We start from the raw sequence: 25,197 nt of genomic DNA, 5'->3' as shown, positions 1-25,197 counted from the left end.
ACAACCGATGAACGTATGAACAAAATGTGGTATATCCATCCATCTATGTGAAACGTCCAGAATGTGCAAATATAGAGACAGAAAGTATATTACTAAGGATTGCCTAAGAATAGAGTGGTTAGGGGTGATAGCCAAAAGGTTTGGGGTGTCTGAGGTAATAAAAATATTCTAAAACTGTGGCGATAATTGCACAATTCAATACTAAAAACTGATCAATTATACACTTTAAATGGGTGAACTGTGTGGTACATAAATTATATCCCAATAAAGCTACAACAAAAAAGATAGAAATAAGAGACAACTTAAAATTCTAAAAAGAGTTTTATTATAGAAACAAAACAAGGAGTGTAATTAAGCATGAAATAAATAATTTCATTCTTGATAAAAGTATATTTAATGTTACAAAATCTGAAGTAAACTAGTTTATAACCCAACTCTTTTAAAGGATTTCTATTTATTGAAATTAACTTTTATTCTTTTGGAAAGATGTAACCGTTACAAGAGGAACACATTTAATCTGGTATACATTGTTACAGGTACTATGACTCAGAAGTCAACATACATAAAAGCAGCTGTATTCATCTTTGCTAAATAGCTGTACAAAGCTATTCACTTAAAATATTAAAAAGTTGTTTATGAGATATTTCAAACTATAAGTTTGGAATGCATGTTTCTATCTGATACCATTATTCCACTAAATACAGTGGTCAGATGTTTAGTGTATCTCTTATACAACTGCACATAGGATTACAGAAGCCAAGATTAAAATTTTGCAAATTCTAAGAGACATAAACAAGTGATTCAAAGATGACTTTATGCTAAATTCAGCAAATCTGATTCTTCAATGCCCCTTTTTTATTACAGAAAACAAGTATAATTTTAGAAACCTTAATAGATGGAAAATAGTTGAGTTAAATATATTCTTTGCAATTTTCACATCTAATTTTCCTTAAAGTGTTAACTCTAAACATTCAAAAAGCTAATAACGAGCCATTATTTCAATAAGAATTGTTTAACTTTACTTGCAACTTTTCAAAGTTGTAATTTTAATACATATTGGGATCTAAAACTATTAGCAAATGGCAACAATAGAGACCATATATTTTAAAAGTGGACAATTGAAGTGAGAATATATTGAGATGTACAGGAAGTAGTTATTTGCTTTACAAAAAGTTCTTAAATATACAGAATAATTCATAACACGTGATGTTTAAATATTCATGCATTTAAAATAAATCTACCAAAAAGATTGACCTACATACAACTTTTAGAAACCCCATCAATTTTGTAAAGAGAGGCACTACTTTTTATCTATCCACTAAAGGCAATAAAATGTTTTAACAGTTCAAAAACAGGGCGAAAAAACAGTTGATTTCTCAAAAACAAAACAGTTTTAGTAAGATGGCTATCACTGTGCCCTTCAAGAAATTAAGAACCTATTTTTTTAAAGCCTATTTTCCAGCCCCAACTTGTAACACACTTTGACCTCCATTTCTGCTTTTCCTTAAACCAATCTGGAGTGTATGGAAGAGTGCCACAACATTGAGGCTATGTGCAGTTTGGGTTAATGTTCTGAAAAAATATGCTGTCCATATACACAAAAAGTAATAAAGAAAACAGTTAGTTCTAAAGTATAATGCATACTTCCTAGGCTGTAAAACCCCACCAGTCTAACAAAAAGCACCAAGATGCCAAAGTGGGAAAAAATATAAACCAGCACAGAGTCAATATCATAAACTATATCAATTAAGTTTTATTTGTTAGACTGTTTGGCATTTGGGAAGCTAGATAAATTAATTTAGCAGGCTAAAAATCCCATCGCTACCCTTACCAAAGATTTGCTTATTAACGAATTAAAGTCAATACTAAAAATAGCCTAGTGAGGAGTTTTTCTCTGTGCTTAATGATGAGGAAAGATACCAAATTATAGAAAAAAGTAGATAATATTTTTTGAAAATAAAAAGTAAAGAGAAATAAGGAAGTTAAGGCACTTATTTCCATGGTTTTGCAACATCAAGGGCAAAGTATGTTTTGTATTTCTTTGAGAAATTCCTTTCATCCTAAAACTGTAAACTTTGCTCCTTTCATAGGTTTTTATAACCTATGAAAATCTAACAACTGTAAGTTACCCAAATGGAATTACTTACAGAACTTTAAATCAGTTTTTACCCTACAAATAAGCAAGGAAATTAATAAAATGTTCCTCAAAGTTTCCTACTACTACTGTTTTAACTATAATTAAAATAGAAGCTAATCTCTTGTATCCAATATTATTACTTCTATAATAAAGCTCACATTTTCCTTTTCAACTGATGCTGAATGAACAACTTATCATTTAAAAAATTAAATTAAAAGCTTCTCCAAATCAATTTTATTTAAGAAATAAATTTGTTTTGGCAGAAGCAAAAGCAACTCACTAATATGTTTATGTCAAAAGCCAAAACAAAGTCAAAAAACACACATCAAAATGAACTCAGCATATTTGATAATATAAATCAATACAAATTCAATTAAATATTTCACGCTACATAGGTTATTCTATTTCCCTTTCAACATATGCAAGCTAACCCTGAAGTTACATTGCTTTACATGCTCTAATCACAAGGACTACCAGGTGACCCTTTGCTGTGTACTTAGGTAACCACAGTAATATTTTCATAAGGCTTGAAGTTAAATACTAATGACTCACTATTAAGATGTGCAGAGAACCTGAAATGCCCTGCCTTGAAATATGTTAATTGTTAAAAATTATATAAAAGCATGAAATGAGAACCAAATAAAACTAGTACACCAGATATATGACACTGCCATCAAACAATTAATTCTGAAGCTCTAAAAAAGCAAAGCATCCTCAAGCTAGTGTAAGAGTGCATGTGCTTTTGCACTTAAAAAAAAAAAAAAAAAAAAAGCCCCACATATATATACCCGAAAATAAGGATAATGAAAAGATGCTCCCTTCTAAAGTAGTAATTCAGAGTACTGAAACTGCAATTTTTACAACACTCTAACAAGTGAAAATTTTAAAAATCTATTCACTAAACATATGCATAAGGTAAAACTAAACATGCATCCCATCTTATTAAAATGATACATCTATCCTGAATCTCTTTATATGCCCCAATGAATCATTTAAGAATTTCTTTTAATAAATGATTAAAAATACGAAAACATTTAACCTAAAGGAACGTAGCATTTAGACTGTGAAACTGTGTTGTGAATTTTATTAGAATTGTCATTTTGTTCTTAATGTTGAAGACTGTACTATAGTTTCATAAATAACAGCATTTGTGCTTTATGGTAAACATATCTGCATGCAGAAGTATGTTTAATAGCCTCTGCCCCATCTCAGGAAATTGTTCGTTTTAGTGTTGTCATTTTAGTCATTAATATCAGAATATTCTCATTCTGATAAAGACTTAATTTTTTATTTAATACGTCAGTAGAAAATATGTGAATAGACTGTATACCCCATTCTACCCCTTTAAAAACCTGAACATTCTTTTAAATGTTTCAAAAATATTTAGGTAACAAGAGTTACACTGTTTCATCATGATTAAATTGGTATTAAATTTATGGGTATAAGTGAAAAAACCTAACCACTTAATAGTCATAAAATAATAAAATGCAATATTGTGTCCTCTATATTACTAAGAAAGTGCACATTTATATAAGCAGCAGGTGAGGAGAGCAGTATCATGGAAAATCTGGATATATCTTTATATATATCCTTCAAAATCATGTTCCTTTACACAATTTACACATTTTAATTTAAATGTCACATATTTTCAGCTAACATTTAAATTAATTTTTATTGTAATATTTCAATTCTATTATAAACCATGAAATACCTTCAGAAACTGCCTCAAGGGTAAGAAGAGTTCTTTCCTTCTAGTCTATAATTATGACATTAAATGGTATATTTATTAAATGTTATGTCTGAGAAATATACTCTGACCTTGAACATATTCAAATTCAAGACCTATGTTATGACAGAATGAAGATTTATGAGGGCAATTTTATAGTAATTGAAAAGATAAAGTATTCAAAGACCATGTAACGATAAGGAAAACACCTGACTGGAATATTGTGGCAGATTTGACATTTTACCAAAGGACAGTAATGCTTGATGTTCTATTCTTGCAGAACTCTGGATCCAGTTAACAGCAGGAGGGGAAAAGCAGCAGCAACATTTCAAATGTCCATCCTCTGATTTCCAAAAGACACCATGTAAGTAGAAGAAAATCACATTTTACTTCAAGTGATATGTCTTTGAAATGACGACTCTGCTATTTTCAAGACTGAAAGGATATCACAGTGTTGATTTTATATACAAAGTAGGATCTGTTCCAGTATACTCTAGTGAAGTAATTCACATATGGAGAATAGTTAATTTTGACTTCATGACAAAATCGCCCATATTTTGAATAGGTCAACTTGTCACCTTCTTCACAAACCACCTGTCAAAAGGTATGAAACACCATATTAAAAAGTGTCAGGTCATGATCTCACAGTTTGTGAGTTTGAGCCCTGCATTGGGCTCTGCGCTGATGGCGTGAAACCTGCTTGGGATTTTGTCTCTCCTCTCTGCCCCTCCCCTGCTTGGGCGTGCTTGCTCTCTCTCTCAAAATAAAAAAATAAACGTTAAAAAGAGTAAGATTAAGCTAAATTAAAAAGTCATTTTTGTCAAAAAGATTTAACTTTTCAAATGATTACTTACGTGGCCATTTGCAATGTCTAATAAATCTTTAACCCTACAGCCTCTCATGGTTCCCACCTCATTGCAGATAGCATCCTCTACAATTAGGTAATTAGCCTTGTAGGATGTCAGTATTTTATAAATATCTTCAGCAGATCGCTTTGAATAGATTTGATAGACCTGGAAGAATATAATTAAAACAGTGATGTCAAAACATTTAAAATGTATTATTTGAAACTACACATTGAGCATCTACTATTATTTGGTATAAAGCACTATCTATGGAAAATAAAGATATTCACTAAGGCTTGATTCCTGCCCTTAGGAAGCTTATATTCATAATTCATTCACTTGCCACTGAATATCTTCTCTGGAGAAATGTCCATTCAAGTCCTTTGGCCATTTCCCCCAGCTTTATTGAAATATAAGTGACATACAATGTTGTGCAAGTTTAAGGTGTACAACCTGTGGATTTGACACACTTAAATATTGCAAAATGATTACCATTACAACATTAGCTGCCACCTCCACTGTGTCACATAATTACCATTTCTTTTTTCTGGTGAGAACATGTAAGATTTACTCTTTCAGCAACTTTCAAGTATGTAATATAGTATTATTAACTATAATCACCATACTGTAACATCAGATCCCCAGAACTTATTCATCTCATGACTGAAAGTTTGTACACTTTGACCAACAACTCCTCCTTCCCCTACCCTCTAGCCCCTGGTAACCACCACTCTACTCTCTATGAGTTTGGCTTGTTTAGATTCCATATGTAAATGATAATCAGAGTATTTGTCTTTATCTGACTTATTTCACTTAGCAATGGGCTTTGCCCATTTCTTAACTGACTTGTCTTTTTATTATTGAATTATAATAGTTCCTTTAATCTTATACCACATACAGTGTATTTTATACTCACTTAAACATGAAATAAAGTTAGCAAGGTTAAACATAGTTTGACCACTGTTACAAAATACTAAATAAAAAAGAATGCTTAAAACTCCTGTCTTGATTCCATGGTATTTTCCATTACAATTTTGCTGAACTTATAAGATAATAAGTTCTGGATCTTATTAAATAATAAGCTTGTTCAGTTTTTCTGAGATGCTAACATTGGACTAGCTCTTGTTACAAAATACAAAATAACAGAATCACAAATGTTAGGCCAAAAGTATCACATGCTATTTGTCCTGGAAATACTGAGTTTTGATATCTAGATTGGACAAGATCCCAACCTATTTGATACTCAGCAGCCACCTCCTACATGTTATGATTGCTGTCATCCCAGGTCCAATGTCCACCAATATGATAGAGGTACTTACTGATATTCTGTGGTACACAGAATGTTAATAAACGCTTCTCTTTGCTAAACAGGTTTCAATGGAAATATTTCTATCCAGCCTATATCTATTTATTGTTTTCCACATACAGTTTTTACTTTTAAATTTTAAGAAGCTGTAACACACTCATGGGGCATTAAAAAAAAAATACTTCTAGGGGCACCTGAGTGGTTCAGTTGGTTAAGCGTCTGCTTGATTTCAGCTTAGGTCATGATCTCATGGTTTGTGAGGTAGAGCCCCACATTGGGTTCTGTGCAGACAGCATGGAGCCTGCTTGGGATTCTCTTTCTCCCTCTCTCTGCCCCTCCCCCCCCCATAATCTCTCTCTCTCTCTCCCTCTCTCTCTCTCTCTCACAAAATAAATAAATAAACATTTTTTAAACATACACACAAGAAAACCACTTCTATGCAATGGCAACAACACAGGGTTTCTCGATCTAAGTACTATTGACATTTTGGGCTAGAGAATTCTTTGTTGGGACAGAGGATGACTGTTCTGTGTAGTGTTGGATGTTCAGCAGTATTCCTGGTCCCTACCCACTAGATGCCTGAAGAATTCCTCCTACAGTTGTGACAATCAATATGTCTCCAGACATTGCCAAATGTCCCTTAGGAGCATTAATAGTCTCAGGTTTGAGAATTACTGGCCTAGGAATTATACAAAGATTAGTCACAGGTCATGAATTATAGATAGAATGCAATTCAAATGCTATGGTCTCATTTATGGAGTCTGATTTGAATTTCAGTTTAACAACAAATTTATTCAGTCAGTACTTGCTGTGCACTAGATACCAAAGAGAAAGACAAAGTTTTGAAAAGAAACATGGTTCCTATTCTCATAGTTAAATCACATAAAACATAAAACTCTAAAATGTTTACATTTAACTAGAACCTAATTAAAAGTCTGACCTAATTATAAGTGATTCTGAAATTCTGTATTAGGAAAAGACCAATCATAAGACAACAAAAAAACTAAAAAAAAAAAGTTCAGGAATATGCTATATACATCTACATTCTAGGCGACTGTACCTTTTCAAAATGCAGCAGATACTAGACAAAGGCAGCTGTTGTCTCTCAGGTAAATCACACCCAGATAGATCTCCTCATCTCTGACCTCTCTCCTGCTTCAATCTGTTCTTTCTGCTGTGACCATAATTAACTCTCTAAAACAGATCTAAGCATTCCATTCCCAGGCTTATTAAAGGTCTCTGATAACTCCCAAATGCCTCAAGGGTAAGTCTAAATTCTTCAGCACGACATTCCAGGTCCTTTAGAATTTGGCCCTAGTTTATTTTTTTAGTTTCATGGCTATACAAATTTCATGGCTCATGTCATTTTTCATCCTGGAATCAATGCATTCTTTTTCCAACCATGTTTCTACTAGTCCTTCAAAGCCCAGATCAAGCCAATGCCTTTTATGAAGACTTGGATTTGTAGAGGCAGAATGGATTGTTCCTTTTTTTTTTTTTTTTTTTAAAGAAGGCTCCATACCCAATGTGGAGCTTGCCCTCACGACCCTGAGGTCAAGAGTCACATGTTCTACAGACTGAGCCAGACAGGTGCCCCAATTATTCCTGCTTTTGTGCTCCTCTTTGTACTATGTTTCTATGTGTGTGCATATACAATTTAATAGTAAATCAGAACATAATAACTAATATTTAAGTCTTACTATGTTTCAGGCATAGTGCATTATCTCATTTAATTGCTAAATAGGTTTCATTTTTTTTTTTTTTAATGTATGAAATTTATTGTCAAATTGGTTTCCATACAACACCCAGTGCTCATCCCAACAGGTGCCCTCCTCAATACCCATCACCCACCCTCCCCTCCCTCCCACCCCCCATCAACCCTCAGTTTGTTCTCAGTTTTTAACAGTCTCTTATGCTTTGGCTCGCTCCCACTCTAACCTTTTTTTTTTTTTCCTTCCCCTCCCCCATGGGTTCCTGTTAAGTTTCTCAGGATCCACATAAGAGTGAAACCATATGGTATCTGTCTTTCTCTGTATGGCTTATTTCACTTAGCATCACACTCTTCAGTTCCATCCACGTTGCTACAAAAGGCCATATTTCATTTTTTCTCATTGCCACGTAGTATTCCATTGTGTATATAAACCATAATTTCTTTATCCATTCATCAGTTGATGGACATTTAGGCTCTTTCCATAATTTAGCTATTGTTGAGAGTGTTGCTATGAACATTGGGGTACAAGTGCCCCTATGCATCAGTACTCCTGTATCCCTTGGATAAATTCCTAGCAGTGCTATTGCTGGGTCATAGGGTAGGTCTATTTTTAATTTTCTGAGGAACCTCCACACTGCTTTCCAGAGCAGCTGCACCAGTTTGCATTCCCACCAACAGTGCAAGAGGGTTCCCGTTTCTCCACATCCTCTCCAGCATCTATAGTCTCCTGATTTGTTCATTTTGGCCACTCTGACTGGCGTGAGGTGATACCTGAGTGTGGTTTTGATTTGTACTTCCCTGATAAGGAGCGACGCTGAACATCTTTTCATGTGCCTGTTGGCCATCTGGATGTCTTCTTTAGAGAAGTGTCTATTCATGTTTTCTGCCCATTTCTTCACTGGGTTATTTGTTTTTCAGGTGTGGAGTTTGGTGAGCTCTTTATAGATTTTAGATACTAGCCCTTTGTCCGATATGTCATTTGCAAATATCTTTTCCCATTCCGTTGGTTGCCTTTTAGTTTTGTTGGTTGTTTCCTTTGCTGTGCAGAAGCTTTTTATCTTCATAAGGTCCCAGTAATTCACTTTTGCTTTTAATTCCCTTGCCTTTGGGGATGTGTCGAGTAAGAGATTGCTACGGCTGAGGTCAGAGAGGTCTTTTCCTGCTTTCTCCTCTAAGGTTTTGATGGTTTCCTGTCTCACATTTAGGTCCTTTATCCATTTTGAGTTTATTTTTGTGAATGGTGTGAGAAAGTGGTCTAGTTTCAACCTTCTGCATGTTGCTGTCCAGTTCTCCCAGCACCATTTGTTAAAGAGGCTGTCTTTTTTCCATTGGATGTTCTTTCCTGCTTTGTCAAAGATGAGTTGGCCATACGTTTGTGGGTCTAGTTCTGGGGTTTCTATTCTATTCCATTGGTCTGTGTGTCTGTTTTTGTGCCAATACCATGCTGTCTTGATGATTACAGCTTTGTAGTAGAGGTGCTAAATAGGTTTCAATGGAAATATTTCTATCCAGCCTGTATCTATTTATTGTTTTTCACATACATTTTTTACTTACTTTAAATTTTAAGAAGCTGTAACACACTCATGGGACATTAAAAAAAATACTTCTAGGGGAGGCTGGGTGGCTCAGTAAGTTAAGCATCTGACTTTGGCTCAGGTCATGATCTCACAGCTAGTGGGTTCAAGCCCCACATGAGGTTTTGTGCTGACAGCTCAGAGCTTGGAACCTGCTTCAGATTCTGTGTCTCCCTCTCTCTGCCCCTCCCCGGCTCATTATCTATCCCTCTCTCAAAAATAAGTAAACATTAAAAAAAAAATTTTTTTTTAATTAAAAAAAAAGAAATGCCAGGGACCTTGTCTCCACCCCACCTTTAAAAATTTTTTTTCTGTATTAGGGCACCTGGGTGGCTCACTCATTTAAGCATCCCGACTCACAACCAGAAGATAAGAACTTATTATAATAACCAGATTCAGAAATTTGCTCAAAATTAAAGAAATTAAAGAAAACACAAATAAAAGGAAAGATATTCTGTGGTCATGAACTGGAAGAATGTTAAAACATCCATACCACTTAAAGCCATCTACAGATTCAGTGCAATTCCTATCAAAATTCCAATGGCATTTTTCATAGAAATAGAACAAATAATCCTAAAATCTGTATAGAACTACAAAAGACCCTGAATAGTCAGAGCAATCTTGAGAAAAAACAAAGCTGGAAGAATCATGCTTCCTAACTACAAACTATATTACAAAGCTATAGTAATCCAAACAGTATGGTATCAGGATAAAAACAGACATATGAGGCACCTGGGTGGCTGAGTCGGTTAAGTGTCCAACTCTTGATCTCAGCTCAGGTCATGATCTCACAATTCATGAAACTGACTGTGCTGACAGTGCGGAGGCTCCTTAGGGTTCTCTCTCCCTCTACCCCTCCCCCATCCTCTCTCAAAATAAATAAATAACCGTTAAAAACAAAAACAGATACATAGATCAGTGGAACAAAACAGCCCAGAAATAAACCCACACATACACGGTCAATTAATTTACAACAGAGGAGTCAAAACAATACAATGGGAAAAGGACAATCTCTTCGATAAATGATGTTGGAAAACTGCACAGCCACACGCAAAAGAATGAAACTGAACTACTATCGTACAGCACACACAAAACTTAAATGGATTAAAGACTTGAATGTAAGACCTGAAACCATAAAACTTCTAGAAGAAAACACAGGTGATAAGCTCTTTGATAATGGTCTTGGCGATTATTTTTTCGGATTTGACAGCAAAAGTGGAGGCAACAAAAGCAAAAATAAACAAGTGGGACTACATCAAACTAAAAAACTTCTGCACAGCAAAGAAAACCATCAACAAAATGAAGAGGCAACCTACTGAATGGGAGAAAAAAAAATCTGATTAAAAAGTGGGCAAAATATCTAAATAGACATTGTTCCAAAATAGACATACAGATGGCAAACAGGTACATGAAAGGTGCTCAACATCATTCATCATCACAGAGATGCAAATCAAAACCATAAAGAGATATCACCTCACAGCTGTTAGAATGGGTACTATCAAAAAGGCAAGAAATGAGAAATGCTGGCGAGAATGTGGAGAAAAGGGAACCCTCGTACTGGGGATGGGAAGGTAAAGTGATACAGCTACTGTGGAAAACAGTATGAAGCGTTCATCAAAAACTTAAAAATGAAACTACCATATCATCCAAAAATTCCACTTCTGGGTATTTATCCAAAGGAAATGGAAACACTAATTCAAAGAGATATATGAACATCCATGTTTACTGCAGCATTATTTATAAAAGCCAACATATGGAAACAACCTGAATGTCCATCAGTGGATGAAAAGATAAAATGTAGTGTGTGTGTGTATTTATAAATAGGAAATTATTCAGCCATAAGAAAGAATGAAATCTTGCCATTTGCAACAATATGGATGACCTTGGGATGCCTCGCTGGCTCAGTCAGAACATGTGTCTCTTGATCTTGGGGGTATGAATTCGGGCCCCAGACTGGGTGTAGAGATTAGTACTTAAATAAATAAAGCTTAAACACACACACACACACACACACACACACACACACACACACACACACACACAAACATGGATGGACCTTGAGGATATTATACTAAGTGAAGTAAGTCACACAGAAGGACAAATACTGTAGGATCTCACTTATATGTGGAATCTGAAAGCAAAACCAAAACCAACCAAACTCACAGATACAGAGAACAGACTAGTGGTTGCCAGAGGTGGGTAAAATGGGTGAAGGGAGTCAAAAGCTACAAACTTCCAGTTATAAAATGTATGTCATAGAGACCTAATGTAGAGCGTAATGACATAGTAACACCGTACTGCACATTTAAAAGGTGCTAAGAAAGTAGATCTTAAAAGTTCTCATCATGAGAAAAAATTTTTTATAGCTATGTATGTTGATGGATGTTAACTGGACTTAATGTGGTAATCGATTTGTAATATATACAAATATCAAATCATTACATCGTACACATGAAATTAATATAATGTTATATGTCAATTACACCTCAATTATTATTTATTGTAAAAATTTTTTAACCATATTTTTTAAGGTTTTTTTATTTTGAGAGAGAGTGAGAGAGCAGGGGAGGGGCATGGAGAGAGGGGGACAGAGGATCTGAAGTAGCTCTGTGCTGACAGAGAGTCCAATGTGGGGCCTGAACTTATAAACTGTGAAATCATGGCCTGAGCTGAGTCAGACACTTAACTGACTCAACCACTCAGGCACACCTATACCTCAATTTTTTAAAAAAGGCATTGTGTGGGGTGCCTGGGTGACTCAGTCGGTTAAACATCCGACATCAGCTTAGGTGCTTAGGTCATGATCTCATGGTTTGTGAGTTCGAGCCCTGCATGGGGGACTGCGCTGACAGTTCAGAGCCTGGAGCCTGCTTCAGATTCTGTGTCTCCTTCTTTCTCTGCCCCTCCCCCACTCATGCTCTGTCTCTTTCTGTTCTCAGAAATGAATAAACATTAAAAAAAATTTTTTTTAAATAAAACAGGAATTGTGGAAATACAAAAAAAAAAGGGGGGGGGGTGGTTCCTGGCTGGCTCAGTTGGTAAAGCATATGACTCTTGATCTCAGGGTTTTAAGTTTGAGCCCCAAGATAGGTGTAGAGATCAGAAGTGTTGAATCACTACATTGTACACTTTAAACTAACATTACACCGTATGTTAACTAACTGGAATTTAAATAAAAACTTAAAAAATAATCTTAAAAAAAAAAGGAAAACAAACTTGTTCAAGGTCACAGAGCTAGCACATGGCAGGAGTAGCATTTGAATCCAGGTATTCTAATTCCAGAGTCGTCTTCTTACAGTTTAAATTCTATATTGCTATATTACCTCCTTAGCTTACAGCATACTTAAAAACTACATAAAATTCTCTCAAACTGAAAAACAGAATATTTGGAATTTAGGTTCAGTTGGTCACTGCTTCCAGATATGAAGTTAACATTTACATCTGGACCAGTCAAAATAATACATTCTATTGTATTATTAGATATTGTAATGTTATACTAAGTTATTAATAACAGCCCATACTGAAAAATAAACCACAGTGAGACAGAACTTTAGCTTGGAAATACAAAGTGTATCAAGACATTAACTGACAGTCTGCCTGCCTTCGGTAATTTGATTGAGAACAATCGTATTTTCCAAAGAATGTTTCTCTTTGTGAAATATTACATATGAGTTCCCTTGAAACTTTGTGGAAAATTAAATGTTTCTCCTAGAAACTTATCAATACCATTCATAAAATAAAGAACTTAGTATTTTAATTTTGGCTCTCCTCTTGGTTAAATATATTACACAGCTTTTCAAAGACTAAAGCTAATAATCAACTCTTCCTAAAATTGTTTGGATTTTCCTAGCTAACCAGGAACACATGCATCATTACAGAGCTATACTAGAATAGAAGAGGGATGTTTAAAAGATTTAAATGTGTAATCTAAAATGCCTTACATTTTCATTTCTCTTGAGAAGATCATCATCATTGTAAAGAGGTAAGCTGGTCACCATCCATCCCGTGCATAATTTAATCGCACCCATTAACTGTGGACTCCCTGCAAACACAGCTGCAACTGGAGCTTGCCTTCTGTAAAGAAACATAAAGATTTACACACTGAAAAGGTAAGTGTACTATTTAGATCAATGATTTATATCAACTCTGAAACAGCAGGCAACCAATCATGTATTGTATACTTGAATTTCTATATCAGCATTTGTTTCATTGATGAATTCAAAAAAAATAAGCACCTACTAAGTGCCAGGAACTATTTTGAATGCTGAAAATATGGGAAAAAAATTTTAAGTTTTATTTTCATTTTTAAATTTATTTTGAGACAGTGAGAAAGAACTTGAGAGCAAGTGGGGGTGAGGCAGAGAGACAGGAAGAGAGAGAATCCCAAGCAGACTCCAGGCTGTTTGTGCAGAGCCTGACATGGGGCTCAATCCCATGAACCATGAGATCATGACCTGAGCCAAAATGAAGAGTCGGGATGCTTAAATGAGTGAGCCACCCAGGTGCCCTAATACAGAAAAAAAATTTAAAGGTGGTGTGGAGACAAGGTCCCTGGCATTTCTTTTTTTTTTTTCTTCATTAAAACAAAAAAAAATTTTTTTAATGTTTACTTATTTTTGAGAGAGGGATAGATAATGAGCCGGGGAGGGGCAGAGAGAGGGAGACACAGAATCTGAAGCAGTCCAAGCTCTGAGTTGTCAGCACAAAACCTGATGCGGGGCTCAAACCCATGAGCTATGAGATCATAACTTGAGCCAAAGTCAGACACTTAACCGACTGAGCCACCCAGGCACCCCAAGGTTCCTGGCTTTTGAGAGAGATGGGAGGGATATAGGCCAGGTGGTAATACTACTACTAAAAAATAATGCAGGGTATATATAATGACAGGAATTTACTACTTTATATAGTGTAATCAATTCAATGGTGAGTGTGAATTCTCAAATTTATCCTTCTGAAAATATTAACCACCACAACCCAAATCTTTCCCAATCCATCCATCTCCTGCTTCTTCCCTACCTTTACCATGTACCTGTCTGCAGATAACACATGTAGGACTTCTCCACTTTGAACGATGATCCAAAGCCCCAGAAAGATGCCACTTACAAGACTAGGAAACCTAAAAGCAGATCCCAAAGGGTTGCTCCAATGTCTTCACTAACCAATCCAACCAATTCAACATTCAGCATCCACTTACTACACGCTAGAGTCAATGCCAAGCTCTGGAAATAAAAGATGGCACACAGCCACTGTCTTCAGGGAGCACCCAGTAATGGGGAAACAAACATGAAACAGGATAATTATACCAGAGTAATATATATAACTGCCTGATGTACAATGTCCAATGTTCAAGCCCCTATGCTTAAAAATAATGTGATAAATCACACACCCAGATTTAACTTCATCTTTTGTTAATGACAATGCAAAGCTATATAGTCAGTGTCCTACAATGGTAATCACAATTCACAAAAAATATTAATAGGCAATAAAGGTGATCTAAAGAAAACAATTTTTATACATATGAAATGTGTATTTAGAGTAACAAAACCTTGTAATAACACCAATTCTCATTTCTATAAACCTATTTCTCATTTATAGAAACATTTTTGTCTCCCCCCTCCCATATTTTCCTGTTTTTTGATAGTGTTTCATTTTTTCATGTTTTATTTTCTCCTTCTATGTCTTAAACATTTTTCAATGTAGTTATTTCATAGTGTCTACCCACAGGGTAGACTAGTTGTAAAATGGCTGCAATGATTCTTACCTCATACCTATGCTCTCAGAGCAAACAGTGGTCCTGGTCATGTGACTCGCTTTGGCCAACAGAACAGAAACATAATGTGAGCAGAAACTTTTAAAATGTTTGACATTGAGATTCGTCCTCTCTTGCTACTCTTAAGAACTCTATAACCACTATCTTCTAAATGAGCCCAGGCTACCTGAGCTGGATGAGAGGCCTGTGGCCAAGTCAATTCCATTCCCCCAGCTGGTACCTACCCAACCTTTAGACATGTGAGAGAGGCCATGCCTGACCACTCAGTCCCAGAGCAGCTAGCCCAGACCAGAAGACTCTTCCCCACCCCCCACTCACTGACTGCCAAAATAGTGAAAAATAAGAAATGTTTATTATTTGCAGCCACTAACTTTTGTGGTAGTCTATTATGCAGCAGAAACCAACTCACATAAATTTTATTATCAGAAATTTCTAGAGCTCTGGGGCACATGGCTGGCATAGTCAGAAGAGCATGTGACTCTTGATGTCAGGGTCATATTGCGTATAGAGTTTACTTCAGTAAGTAAGTAAATAAACTAAAAAAAAAAAGAAAGAAAAAGAAAAATTGTTAGAGATCTAATTCTGTTGTTTATCACAAACAACAGCTGATCTCACTGTGTTGGACCGTTTTGTCATGTGTTTTTTAATTTTAGAGCTCATCTTCATGAAGTCCTGTTTGTGGAAACCTGTGTAGCCTGGGTTGAGAATATATCAGACACTCTAAACCACACAGGACCACTTTTTATGATAATTTTTTGACTGGGGGTTTCTTGGATTAGACAAGTATAATTTCAAACTGCAAACCCGTGTGAATTCAGATCCACTGCTGCAAATTCAGAGGAGAGACTTTTGTTTGACTAATAGCTGAGGCCAAGGAAGATATGCTTTCCCTACCACTGGATGGTTATTTTGTGGGTCTATTCTATCACTGATAGTGTAGTCCTCTGAGTGTCCCTTAGTCATATGTGTGTGTTGAGAGAGGGAAAACGGGGTCTCAATTGCAATTCCCTGTATCCATAGGCCAAAGACCATATCTTCTGTCCTGTGTGGGTTTTAACATACGCATGGCTATTAGGGGCGCCTGGATGGCTCAGTCAGTTGAGTGGCCGGCTTCGGTTCAGATTCATGATCTCACGGTCCGTGGGTTTGAGCCCTGGGTCGAGCTCTGAGCTGGCAGCTTGGAGCCTGGAACCTGCTTTGGATTCTGTGTCTCCCTCTCTCTCTGTTCCTTCCCTGCTCACATTCTGTCTCTGTCTCTCTCTCAAAAATAAATAAAGATTAAAAAATTTAAAAATAAATAAATAAAATAAAATATGTATGGCTATTAAAATCAAAATCTTAAATTTTGGTAAACTTCGTTAACAAGACTAGTAATCCACCACTTATCCAACCCAGGGTAAAAGAAACAACCTCTTGACTATCTAAATAAAGGAATATTTGTTTCTTTATATTCTACATTTCTAGGTGTAGCACAGAAAGAGTCTCAAATCTCAAACTTATCAATGCTATATATATTAGTTTTTTATTTCTTTAAGTAAGGGGCTTGAACTCACAATCCAGAGATCAAGAATCACATGCTTTTTTTAAGTTTATTTATTTATTTTTGAGAGAGAGAGTGCGCACGCTTGTGAGCAGGGGAGCAGTAGAGAGAGAATCCCAAGCAGGCTCTGTGCTGTCAGTGCAGAACCCAACACTGGGCTCAATCTCATGACCGTGAGATCATGAACTGAGCTGAAATCAAGAGTCAGACGCTTAACTGACTGAACCACCCACGCGCCCTGAGTCACATGCTCTGACTGAGCTAGCCAGGTGCCCCTGAATGCTACTTTCTTTTTTTTTTTAAGTTTATTTTTGAGACAGAGAGCGAACGTGCACACATGAACAGGGGAGGGGCAGAAAGAGGGAGCCAGAGAATCCCAAGCAGGCTCCAAACTGTAAGCGCAGAGCCCAATAGCAGGGCTCGAACCCACAAACCATGAGATCATGACCGGAGCTGAAATCAAGAGTCAAATGCTTAACCATCTAAGCTACCCAGGTGACCTAATGCTGTATTTCCAATGGAGAGGAGTTCAATTAGAAAATCAGAATTATAAGTCAATTAAAAACTAAATATCCCTAAAAGCATGGGGCAAAATTCTAAGTTTTATGAGAACAATTTGGAAAAGGATTAATTTATTATTTCCCCTGAATTGATGAGATAGCATGCAACAATGGTTTAACAGAAGTGTTAAGCAGTTCAATTCTTACTTTATCCAGGTCATAAGTTCCACTGTATCTGGGTCATAAAATTCTTGTAGTTCCATTAGTTCTGTCATTAATCTTGGAAAAAACTAAAATACAAAACAAAATTCCCAAAAATATGTATAAGTATCCAAAAAGTTCAAAACTGCTCCAGAGTATTTACTACGAGACTAACATAAGACAAACAATATTATAACATCATTCTCATGGAAAAAATATCATGGATCTTTTTACTTTCTTTCAGTGAGCTGCTCATTCTTCTCAGTCCAAATAATCTAAATAACCTATTTTATGGTTAATTTACTGCCTAGACTCAATAAATAATTTTATCATTACCAAACAATCATCAGTTTCATCTTTCAGGAACACATAATTAATTTAACAGGTTTATTGGCAATTAGTTTCGTGTTATACTACAATAAACTAAAGAATTTATATTATTTTATAAATATTCAAATTTTGGAGTTGCCAAAACACTTTTTTTTAATTCCAGTGTAGTTAACATACAGCATTATATTCCTTTCAGGTGTACAATATACTGATTAAACAATTCCCTATATTACTCAGTGCTCATCAAGATAAGTGTGTATTATACATATAATATATATATATTATATATATATATAATATACACACACACACACCATATCTTCTTTAGCCATTCATATATCAATGGACAATTCCCTATATTACTCAATTAATTCCCTGTATTACTCAGTGCTCAAGATAAGTATGTGTGTATATTATACATATATATTATTATATATAATATACACACACATATATCTTCTTTAGCCATTCGTCTATCAATGGACACTTAGGCTGTTTCCATAATTTAGCTATTGTAAATAATGCTACAATAAACATAGGGGTGCATGTATCACTCTGAATTAGTGTTTTTGTATTCTTTGGGTAAATATCTGGTAGTGCAATTGCTGGATCATAAGGTAGTTCTATTTTTAATTATTTGAGGAACCTCTATACTGTCTTCCACAGTGGCTGTACAATTTGCATTCCCACAAACAGTGCATGAGTGTTTCTATTTCTCCATAGCCTCGCTAACGCTTGGTTTTTTATTTTTGGTTTTTTAGGGTTTTTTTTATGTTTATTCATTTTTGAAAGACAGAGAGAGACAGAACACAAGCAGGGGTGGGGCAGAGAGAGAGGGGGACACACAATCTGAAGCAGGCTCCAGGCTCTGAGCTGTCAACACAGAGCCCGATGCGGGGCTCGAACTCACGAACGGTGAGATCATGACCTGAGCCGAAGCCAGACATTCAACCGACTGAGCCACCCAGGTGTCCGTTTAGTTTTTTTTTTAAGTTTATTTATTTACATTGAGAGAGAGAGAGAGAGAGAGAGAGAGAGAGAGAGAGAGAGAGAGAGAGAAAGGCAGTGAGAGAATCCTAAGCAGGCTCTGCACTGTCAGTGTGGAGCCCAATGTGGGGCTCAAACTCACAAACCGTGAGATCCAGACCCGAGCAGAAAAGTCATGCACTCAACCGACTGAACCACCCAGTGTCTCTGTAATTTTTATTTTAGCTCTTCTGACCAGTGTGAGATGGTATCTCATTATGGTTTTGATTTGCATTTTTACGATGATGAGTGATGCTGAGCATCTTTTCATGTGTCTATTAGCCATCTGTATATCTTCTTTGGAGAATTATGTCTTCTGCCCACTTTTAAATTGGATTATTTGTTTTTTAGGTGTTGAGTTGTATCAGTTCTTTATATATTTTGGATACGAACCCCTTATCAGATATGTCATTTGCAAACGTCTTCTCCCATTCAGTAGATTGTCCTTTTGTTTTGTTGATTGTTTCTTTTGCTGTTCAGAAGCTCTTTATTTTGGTGTAGTCCCAAATAATTTATTTTTACTTTTGTTTCCTTTGTCTCAGGAAACATACCTAGAAAAATGTTGCTATGGCCAATGTCAGAGTAATTAATGCTTGTGTTCTCTTCTAGGATTTTTATGATTTCGGGTCTCACATTTAGGTTCTTAGTCCATTTTGAGTTTACCTTTGTGTATGGTGTAAGAAAGTGGTCCAGTTTCATTGTATTGTATGTAGCTGTCTAGTCTTCCCAACAGCATTTGTTGAAGACTGTCCTTTTCCCATTGCATATGCTTGCCTCCTTTGTTGAAGATTAATTGACCATAAAATTGTAGATTTATTTCTGGGCTTTCTATTCTGTTCCATTGATCTATGTGTTTATTTTTGTGCCAGTACCATACTGTTTTGATTACTATAGCTTTGTAATATAACTTGAAGTCTGGGGTCATGATACTTTCAGTTTTGCTTTCCAAGATTGCTTTGGCTATTTGGGGTCTTTTTTGGTTCCATACAAATTTAGGAATGTCTGTTCTAATTCTACTGGTATTTTTTTTTTTAATTTTTTTTTTCAACGTTTATTTATTTTTGGGACAGAGAGAGACAGAGCATGAACGGGGGAGGGGCAGAGAGAGAGGGAGACACAGAATCCGAAGCAGGCTCCAGGCTCTGAGCTGTCAGCACAGAGCCCGATGCGGGGCTCGAACTCCCGGACCGCGAGATCGTGACCTGGCTGAAGTCGGACGCTTAACTGACTGCGCCACCCAGGCACCCCTCTACTGGTATTTTGATACAGATTGCATTGAATGTGTAGACTGCTTTGGGTAATATAGACATTTTAACAATATTTGTTGTTGTTTTTTTTTTAAAAAGTTTATTTTTATTTTGAGAGCGATAGAGCCAAGCAGGGGAGGGACACAGAAAGAGAGAAAGAGAGAGAGAGAGAAAGAGAGAGAGAGAGAGAAAGAGAGAGAGAGAGAGAGAGAGAGAGAGAGAGAGAGAATATCTCACACAGGCTTTATGCCATCAGCACAGAGCCTGATGCAGGGCTCAAACTCACAAACTGTGAGACCATGACCTGAGCCGAACTCAAGAGTCAGATGCTCAACCCACTGAGCCGCCCGGGTGCCCCCAATACTTGTTTGTCTAATCCATGAGCATGTGACATCTTTCCATTTCTTTGTGTTGTCTTCAATTTCTTTCATCAGGTTTTATCGTTTTCAGAGTACAGGTCTTTCATCTCTTTGGTTAGGTTTATTCCTAGGTATCTTATTATTTTTGGTACAATTGTAAATGGGATTGTTTTCTTAATTTCTTTCTGCTGTTTAACTTCTCTTTCTCATATTTATTTATTTTGAGAGAGAGAGAGAGGATGAATGAGGGAGGCTCAGACAGAGAGGAAGAGAGAGAATCCCAAGTAGGTTCTGTGCTGACAGCGAGGAGCCCAATGTGGGGCTCAATCCCACAAACCATGAGATCATGACCTGAGCTGAAATCAAGAGTTGGGACGCATAACCAACTACGTCACCCAGGTGTCCCTCTTTTTTCATTTTCACGAATGTGAGATCATGACCTGAGCTAAAATCAAGAGTCAGACACTAAACCCACTGAGCCACCCAGGTGCTCCAATAGAGTTTCCTATATATAATATCACGTCATCTGCAAATAACAAAAGTTTTACTTCTTTACCAATGTGGATGCCTTTTATTCCTTTCTTTGGTCTGACTGCTATGGACTTCTAACTTCCAGTACTATGTTGAATAAAAGTGGTGAGAGTCAGTCTTGTTCCTGACCTTAGAAGAAAACCTCCGTTTTTCAATACTGAGTATGATGTTAGTTGTGGGTTTTTCATTACAAAATGCTTTTTAATAAAAAAAATTTTTTAATGTTTATTTATTTTTGAGAGAGACAGAGACAGAGTGTGAGCGGGAGAGGGGCAGAGAGAGAGAGAGGGAGACACAGAATCTGAGGCAGGTTCCAGGCTCTGAGTTGTCAGCACAGAGCCTGATGCAGGGCTCAAACTCACGAACCGCGAGATCATTACCTGAGCTGAAGTCAAACGCCCAAACTGACAGAGCTACCCAAGCGCCCCCCAAATTGCTTTTTAATATTATCACCTATTTATTCAGTAATGGCCTTTGCCAATTATAAACTGAATTAGTAACAGAATTAGACTGTAGAAAATTGAGGGGCGCCTGGGTTTATAGGACTGAGCCCTGCGATGGGCTCCCCACTAAAGGCGTGGAGCTTGCTTGGGATTCTCTCTCTCCGTCTCCCCTATTCGCACACACATGCACATGCTCTCTCTCAAAATAAATAAATAAAAATTTAAATATAAATAAATAAATAAATAAATAAATAAATAAGGAAACCAGAGAAAATTGCATCATGTGGCATTCTAAAAATGTTTTAACTCTTGTATTGTGTTCCTAATGATAAAAAATTAGGCATACTAAGAATATCACACTTTATTTGGTTAGAATAGTATCTCAATATAAATATGCTACACACATGTAAATTTATCACTACCTTGTAAAGTACATTTTCATAATATAAAAACCTTTCTTACCTCTTTCCATAAGCTGAGACCTATTATAGTGGGCACAGCCATGCTCAGAATAAGAGCCTAAAATATTAAAAAAAAATGATTGTGGATACATTTCAGAATGTACTGGAGGTACTAGACATTGACTCCATGATCAATCACAGATTCTTAGAGTTATAAAATTTCAGAGAAACTGAAGTCAATGTGGAACCTAGGTTCACAGAGTGAAATGGGTGAAGATTAACGAATTTAAGACATATTAAGCAGGAGATAAAGTGAGACATACATATTTACTATATAAATTTAAGACAGAACAGAAAAAAGGTAACACTTATGGTAGTATTTCAAAGAATAAATCAATATTTGACAATTCTGCCAGGAATTTAAGTTATGAACAGCTTAAAAGGACACTGCACCGTGCTACCTAAAAAGCTAGCAACAAAAAGGCAATGAATTAACACAAGAAAAACACCAGTACATATCAATATACAAGTATGCTAAAACAAGAACATATAAATTCCTCTGGAAAAAGACCAGCAAAACACAACATGACTATTACTAAAGATAATTATTCATCATCCCTTTGCCAAAACCTGTTCTTCCTATTGTCCTATGTCCATAACCCTATTTTGGTAACCCTAAAATCCACAGTCACACAAACTAGAGAACTAGGAAATATCTATGATTTGTCTCTCCATACTGTTGAAGCACCAAGTCTCACTAACCTTCTTTTCTAATTTTTTTCACTCCAGTATAGCATAGTATTAAGTGAATAGACCCCAGAGTCAGAAAAACCTGGGTGTAAACCATGATTTTCACATTTATAAACTGTGTGATCTCAAGCAAGTTATTTAACCAGATTAACCCTTAGTTTCTTTGTCTATAAAATACAGACAATAAAACTTAGCTGTTAGGGCCTTTGTAAGCATTGAATAGCACATAAAGTATTTTATAAACAGTACCCGACACGTGGTGAACACTCAATATATTGAAGCTTTTATCACTTCCATTCACCATGGCCAGTACCTTACCTTCTTGGCTTGATTTGTCACCCTCAAGTCTATCCTTCAAAGAATTCTAAGTGTGAACTGAGAGAAAACAGAAGTCTGACTCTCTCACACTCACACATAAACATTTCAATGATTTTTCCACTTCCTATAGGATAAGACCAAGTGTTACTGCATGATATTCAAAGGCCTCCATGACCTTACACGTCTTGAATTCCCCAATCTCATTTCTTGACCACTCTTATCTCACATTTTATGTGCCAAGAAAAGTAAATATATCATGCTTTTTCTTTGCCACTGTTTTTATTCCCTTTGATTACAACATGTTCTTTGCCTATCTATGTTTATTCCTTCTACCATGAATGCCCACCCTTTCTCTCCCATCCAAGTAATAATTCATCATCTTTCAAATTTCAGATTGAAAAGTTTTTGAATCCCTAACAAGACTGAATTAAGTAGCCCTACTCTGTGTTCTAACAGTACCCTGTCAATACTTATTATTTTTATGAATAGGAGACTGTAATCTACCTGATGAAATTAATTTGCATTGTAAGCTCACTGCACATAGCAGGCACAGTGAAAATGTTGTATTCACATTGAAAACATGCAATAGTTTGCCTGGGTGGCTCAGTTGGTTAAGCAGTTAAGTGTCCCACTCCTGATTTTGGTTCAGGTCATGATCTCACAATTTGTGGAATTGAGCCCCACATTGGGCTCTATGCTGACAGTGCAAAGCCTGCTTGGGATTCTCTCTCTCCCTCTCTCTGCCCCTCTCCTGCTCGTTCTCTCTCTCTCAAAATTAAATTAAAAAAACAAAACCAAAAAAAAATTTTTGTTTAAACAACAAAAAAGAAAACATATAATAGTTCCATATCAAATCAAGAATATTATAAAAATTCTTTTTTTTATTTTATTTTTTAATGTTTCATTATTTATTTTTGAGAGACAGAGCACAAACAGGGGGAAGGGCAGAGAGAGAGGGAGACACAGAATCCGCAGCAGGCTCCAGGCTCTGAGCTGCAAGCACAGAGCCTGACTGGGGGCACAAACTCACAAACGATGAGATCATGACCTGAGCTGAAGTCAGATGCCCAACCGCTCAAAATTAGTTCTTTTTTAATAAATTTTTTAAAAGTTTATTTATTTTGAGAGAGAGAAAGAGTGCATGCAAGCAGGGGAGGGGCAGAGAGAGAGAGGGAGAGAGACAGAATACCAAGCATGTTCCACACTGGCGGCACAAAGCCCAATGTGGGGCTTGATCTCATAAACCGTGACGTCATGACCTGAGCTGAATGAAACCAAGAGTCACACACTCAACCAACTGAACCACCCAGGTGCCCCTAAAAATTAATTCTTGATAGCCTCTAACATTATTGATTCACTCGTATTTTTACCTTCTATTTTACTTATCTGCATTTAAATCAGAAATTCTAAAAAAAATTTTTTCCCCGGGATCTCTTTTTCACTTGTAAGTCATAATATCCTTTACTCACACCATTTCAATTGTATTCAATGCAGTTTCCATTTGTGTAATTGAAAGAGAAACAAGTACTTAACACAAAATAACAATGACTCACCAATAACACTGGGTGTACTGTTCGCAATCGAAGCCACTTGAAAAGTGTCATCCAAAGTTCAGGAGAACATACACCAAATGCTGCTAACATGCATACATAAGGAGTCCAGAGGTATTTCAAGCTAGAAAAGAATGGGAGTCACATATCAGATATCCCATGAACCTCATTACTATCTAATTTCTCTATCTTTTTTTTAAAGATTTTATTTTTTTAAGTAATTTCTGCACCCAATGTGGGGTTCAAACTCATAACCCCAAGATCATTAGTCACATGCTCCACTGACTGAGCCAGCCAGGCAACCCGATTTCTCTTTTCTCAGTTCTCTCCTACTACCCATGAAAATACCACATGTTAAGGGAAAATGAAAAGCTTAGCCTCTAACTTTCAGCAACAGATTGTTATTCATTTCTTAAATAATCAAGAAAACATGCAGGTTACTAAAATGAGGATGAAATAAGAGCATTAATATAGATGAGAGTGTAGTAAGATTGTACTCTTGGAGAAAATATAAACTGCTATACTTTTCCAGAAGGCAATTTGGCAAAATCTATAAAAATTTTTTTTTAAGTTTTTAGTTTCCGTTTGTTTCATGTTTATTTATTTTTGAGAGGGAGAGAGCGAGCATGCAAGCAGGGGAGGGGCAGAAAGAAAAAGAGAGAAAGAATCCCAAGCAGGCTCCGCACTGCCAGTGCAGAGCCCGACAACAGGCTTGAACCCACGAGCTGCAAGACATGACTTGAGCTGAAATCAAGAGTTGGACGCTTAACCGACTGAGCCACCCAGGCACCCCAAAACCTAGACAAATTTTAAGTACTCCAAGACAACCCCATTTCTAGTAAGTTAGTCAACAGATATATTAGTATATGTATATAAAGATACAAAGGTTTTAACTGCAGTATGTTGTTTTAGTAGAAAAAAACCTAGAAACC

The 25,197-nt window shown here is 36.2% G+C and overlaps 1 protein-coding gene across 11 annotated transcripts in view; it reads right to left on the bottom strand.

Moving 5' to 3' along the window:
- Positions 1 to 305: 305 nt before the first annotated feature.
- Positions 306 to 25,197, bottom strand: part of DPY19L4 (dpy-19 like 4) — a 71,304-nt gene continuing 46,412 nt past the window's right edge. For 7 of the 11 annotated variants that reach the window (XM_047841867.1, XM_047841863.1, XM_047841869.1 and 4 more), the window contains 6 exons: positions 24,269 to 24,389; positions 21,709 to 21,765; positions 17,317 to 17,399; positions 13,241 to 13,373; positions 4,718 to 4,876; positions 306 to 4,457 (listed from right to left, as the gene is read on the bottom strand). In XM_047841867.1, the coding sequence (XP_047697823.1) occupies positions 4,293 to 4,457; positions 4,718 to 4,876; positions 13,241 to 13,373; positions 17,317 to 17,399; positions 21,709 to 21,765; positions 24,269 to 24,389 (718 nt within the window). In that variant the 3' untranslated portion in view covers positions 306 to 4,292. The other 4 variants (XM_047841864.1, XR_007148489.1, XM_047841870.1 and 1 more) reach the window with 4 other exon arrangements.

Source organism: Prionailurus viverrinus, chromosome F2 (genome assembly GCF_022837055.1).
Source record: "Prionailurus viverrinus isolate Anna chromosome F2, UM_Priviv_1.0, whole genome shotgun sequence".
Taxonomy (NCBI): Eukaryota; Metazoa; Chordata; class Mammalia; order Carnivora; family Felidae; genus Prionailurus; species Prionailurus viverrinus.
This window is presented reverse-complemented; position numbering and strand designations above follow the sequence as displayed.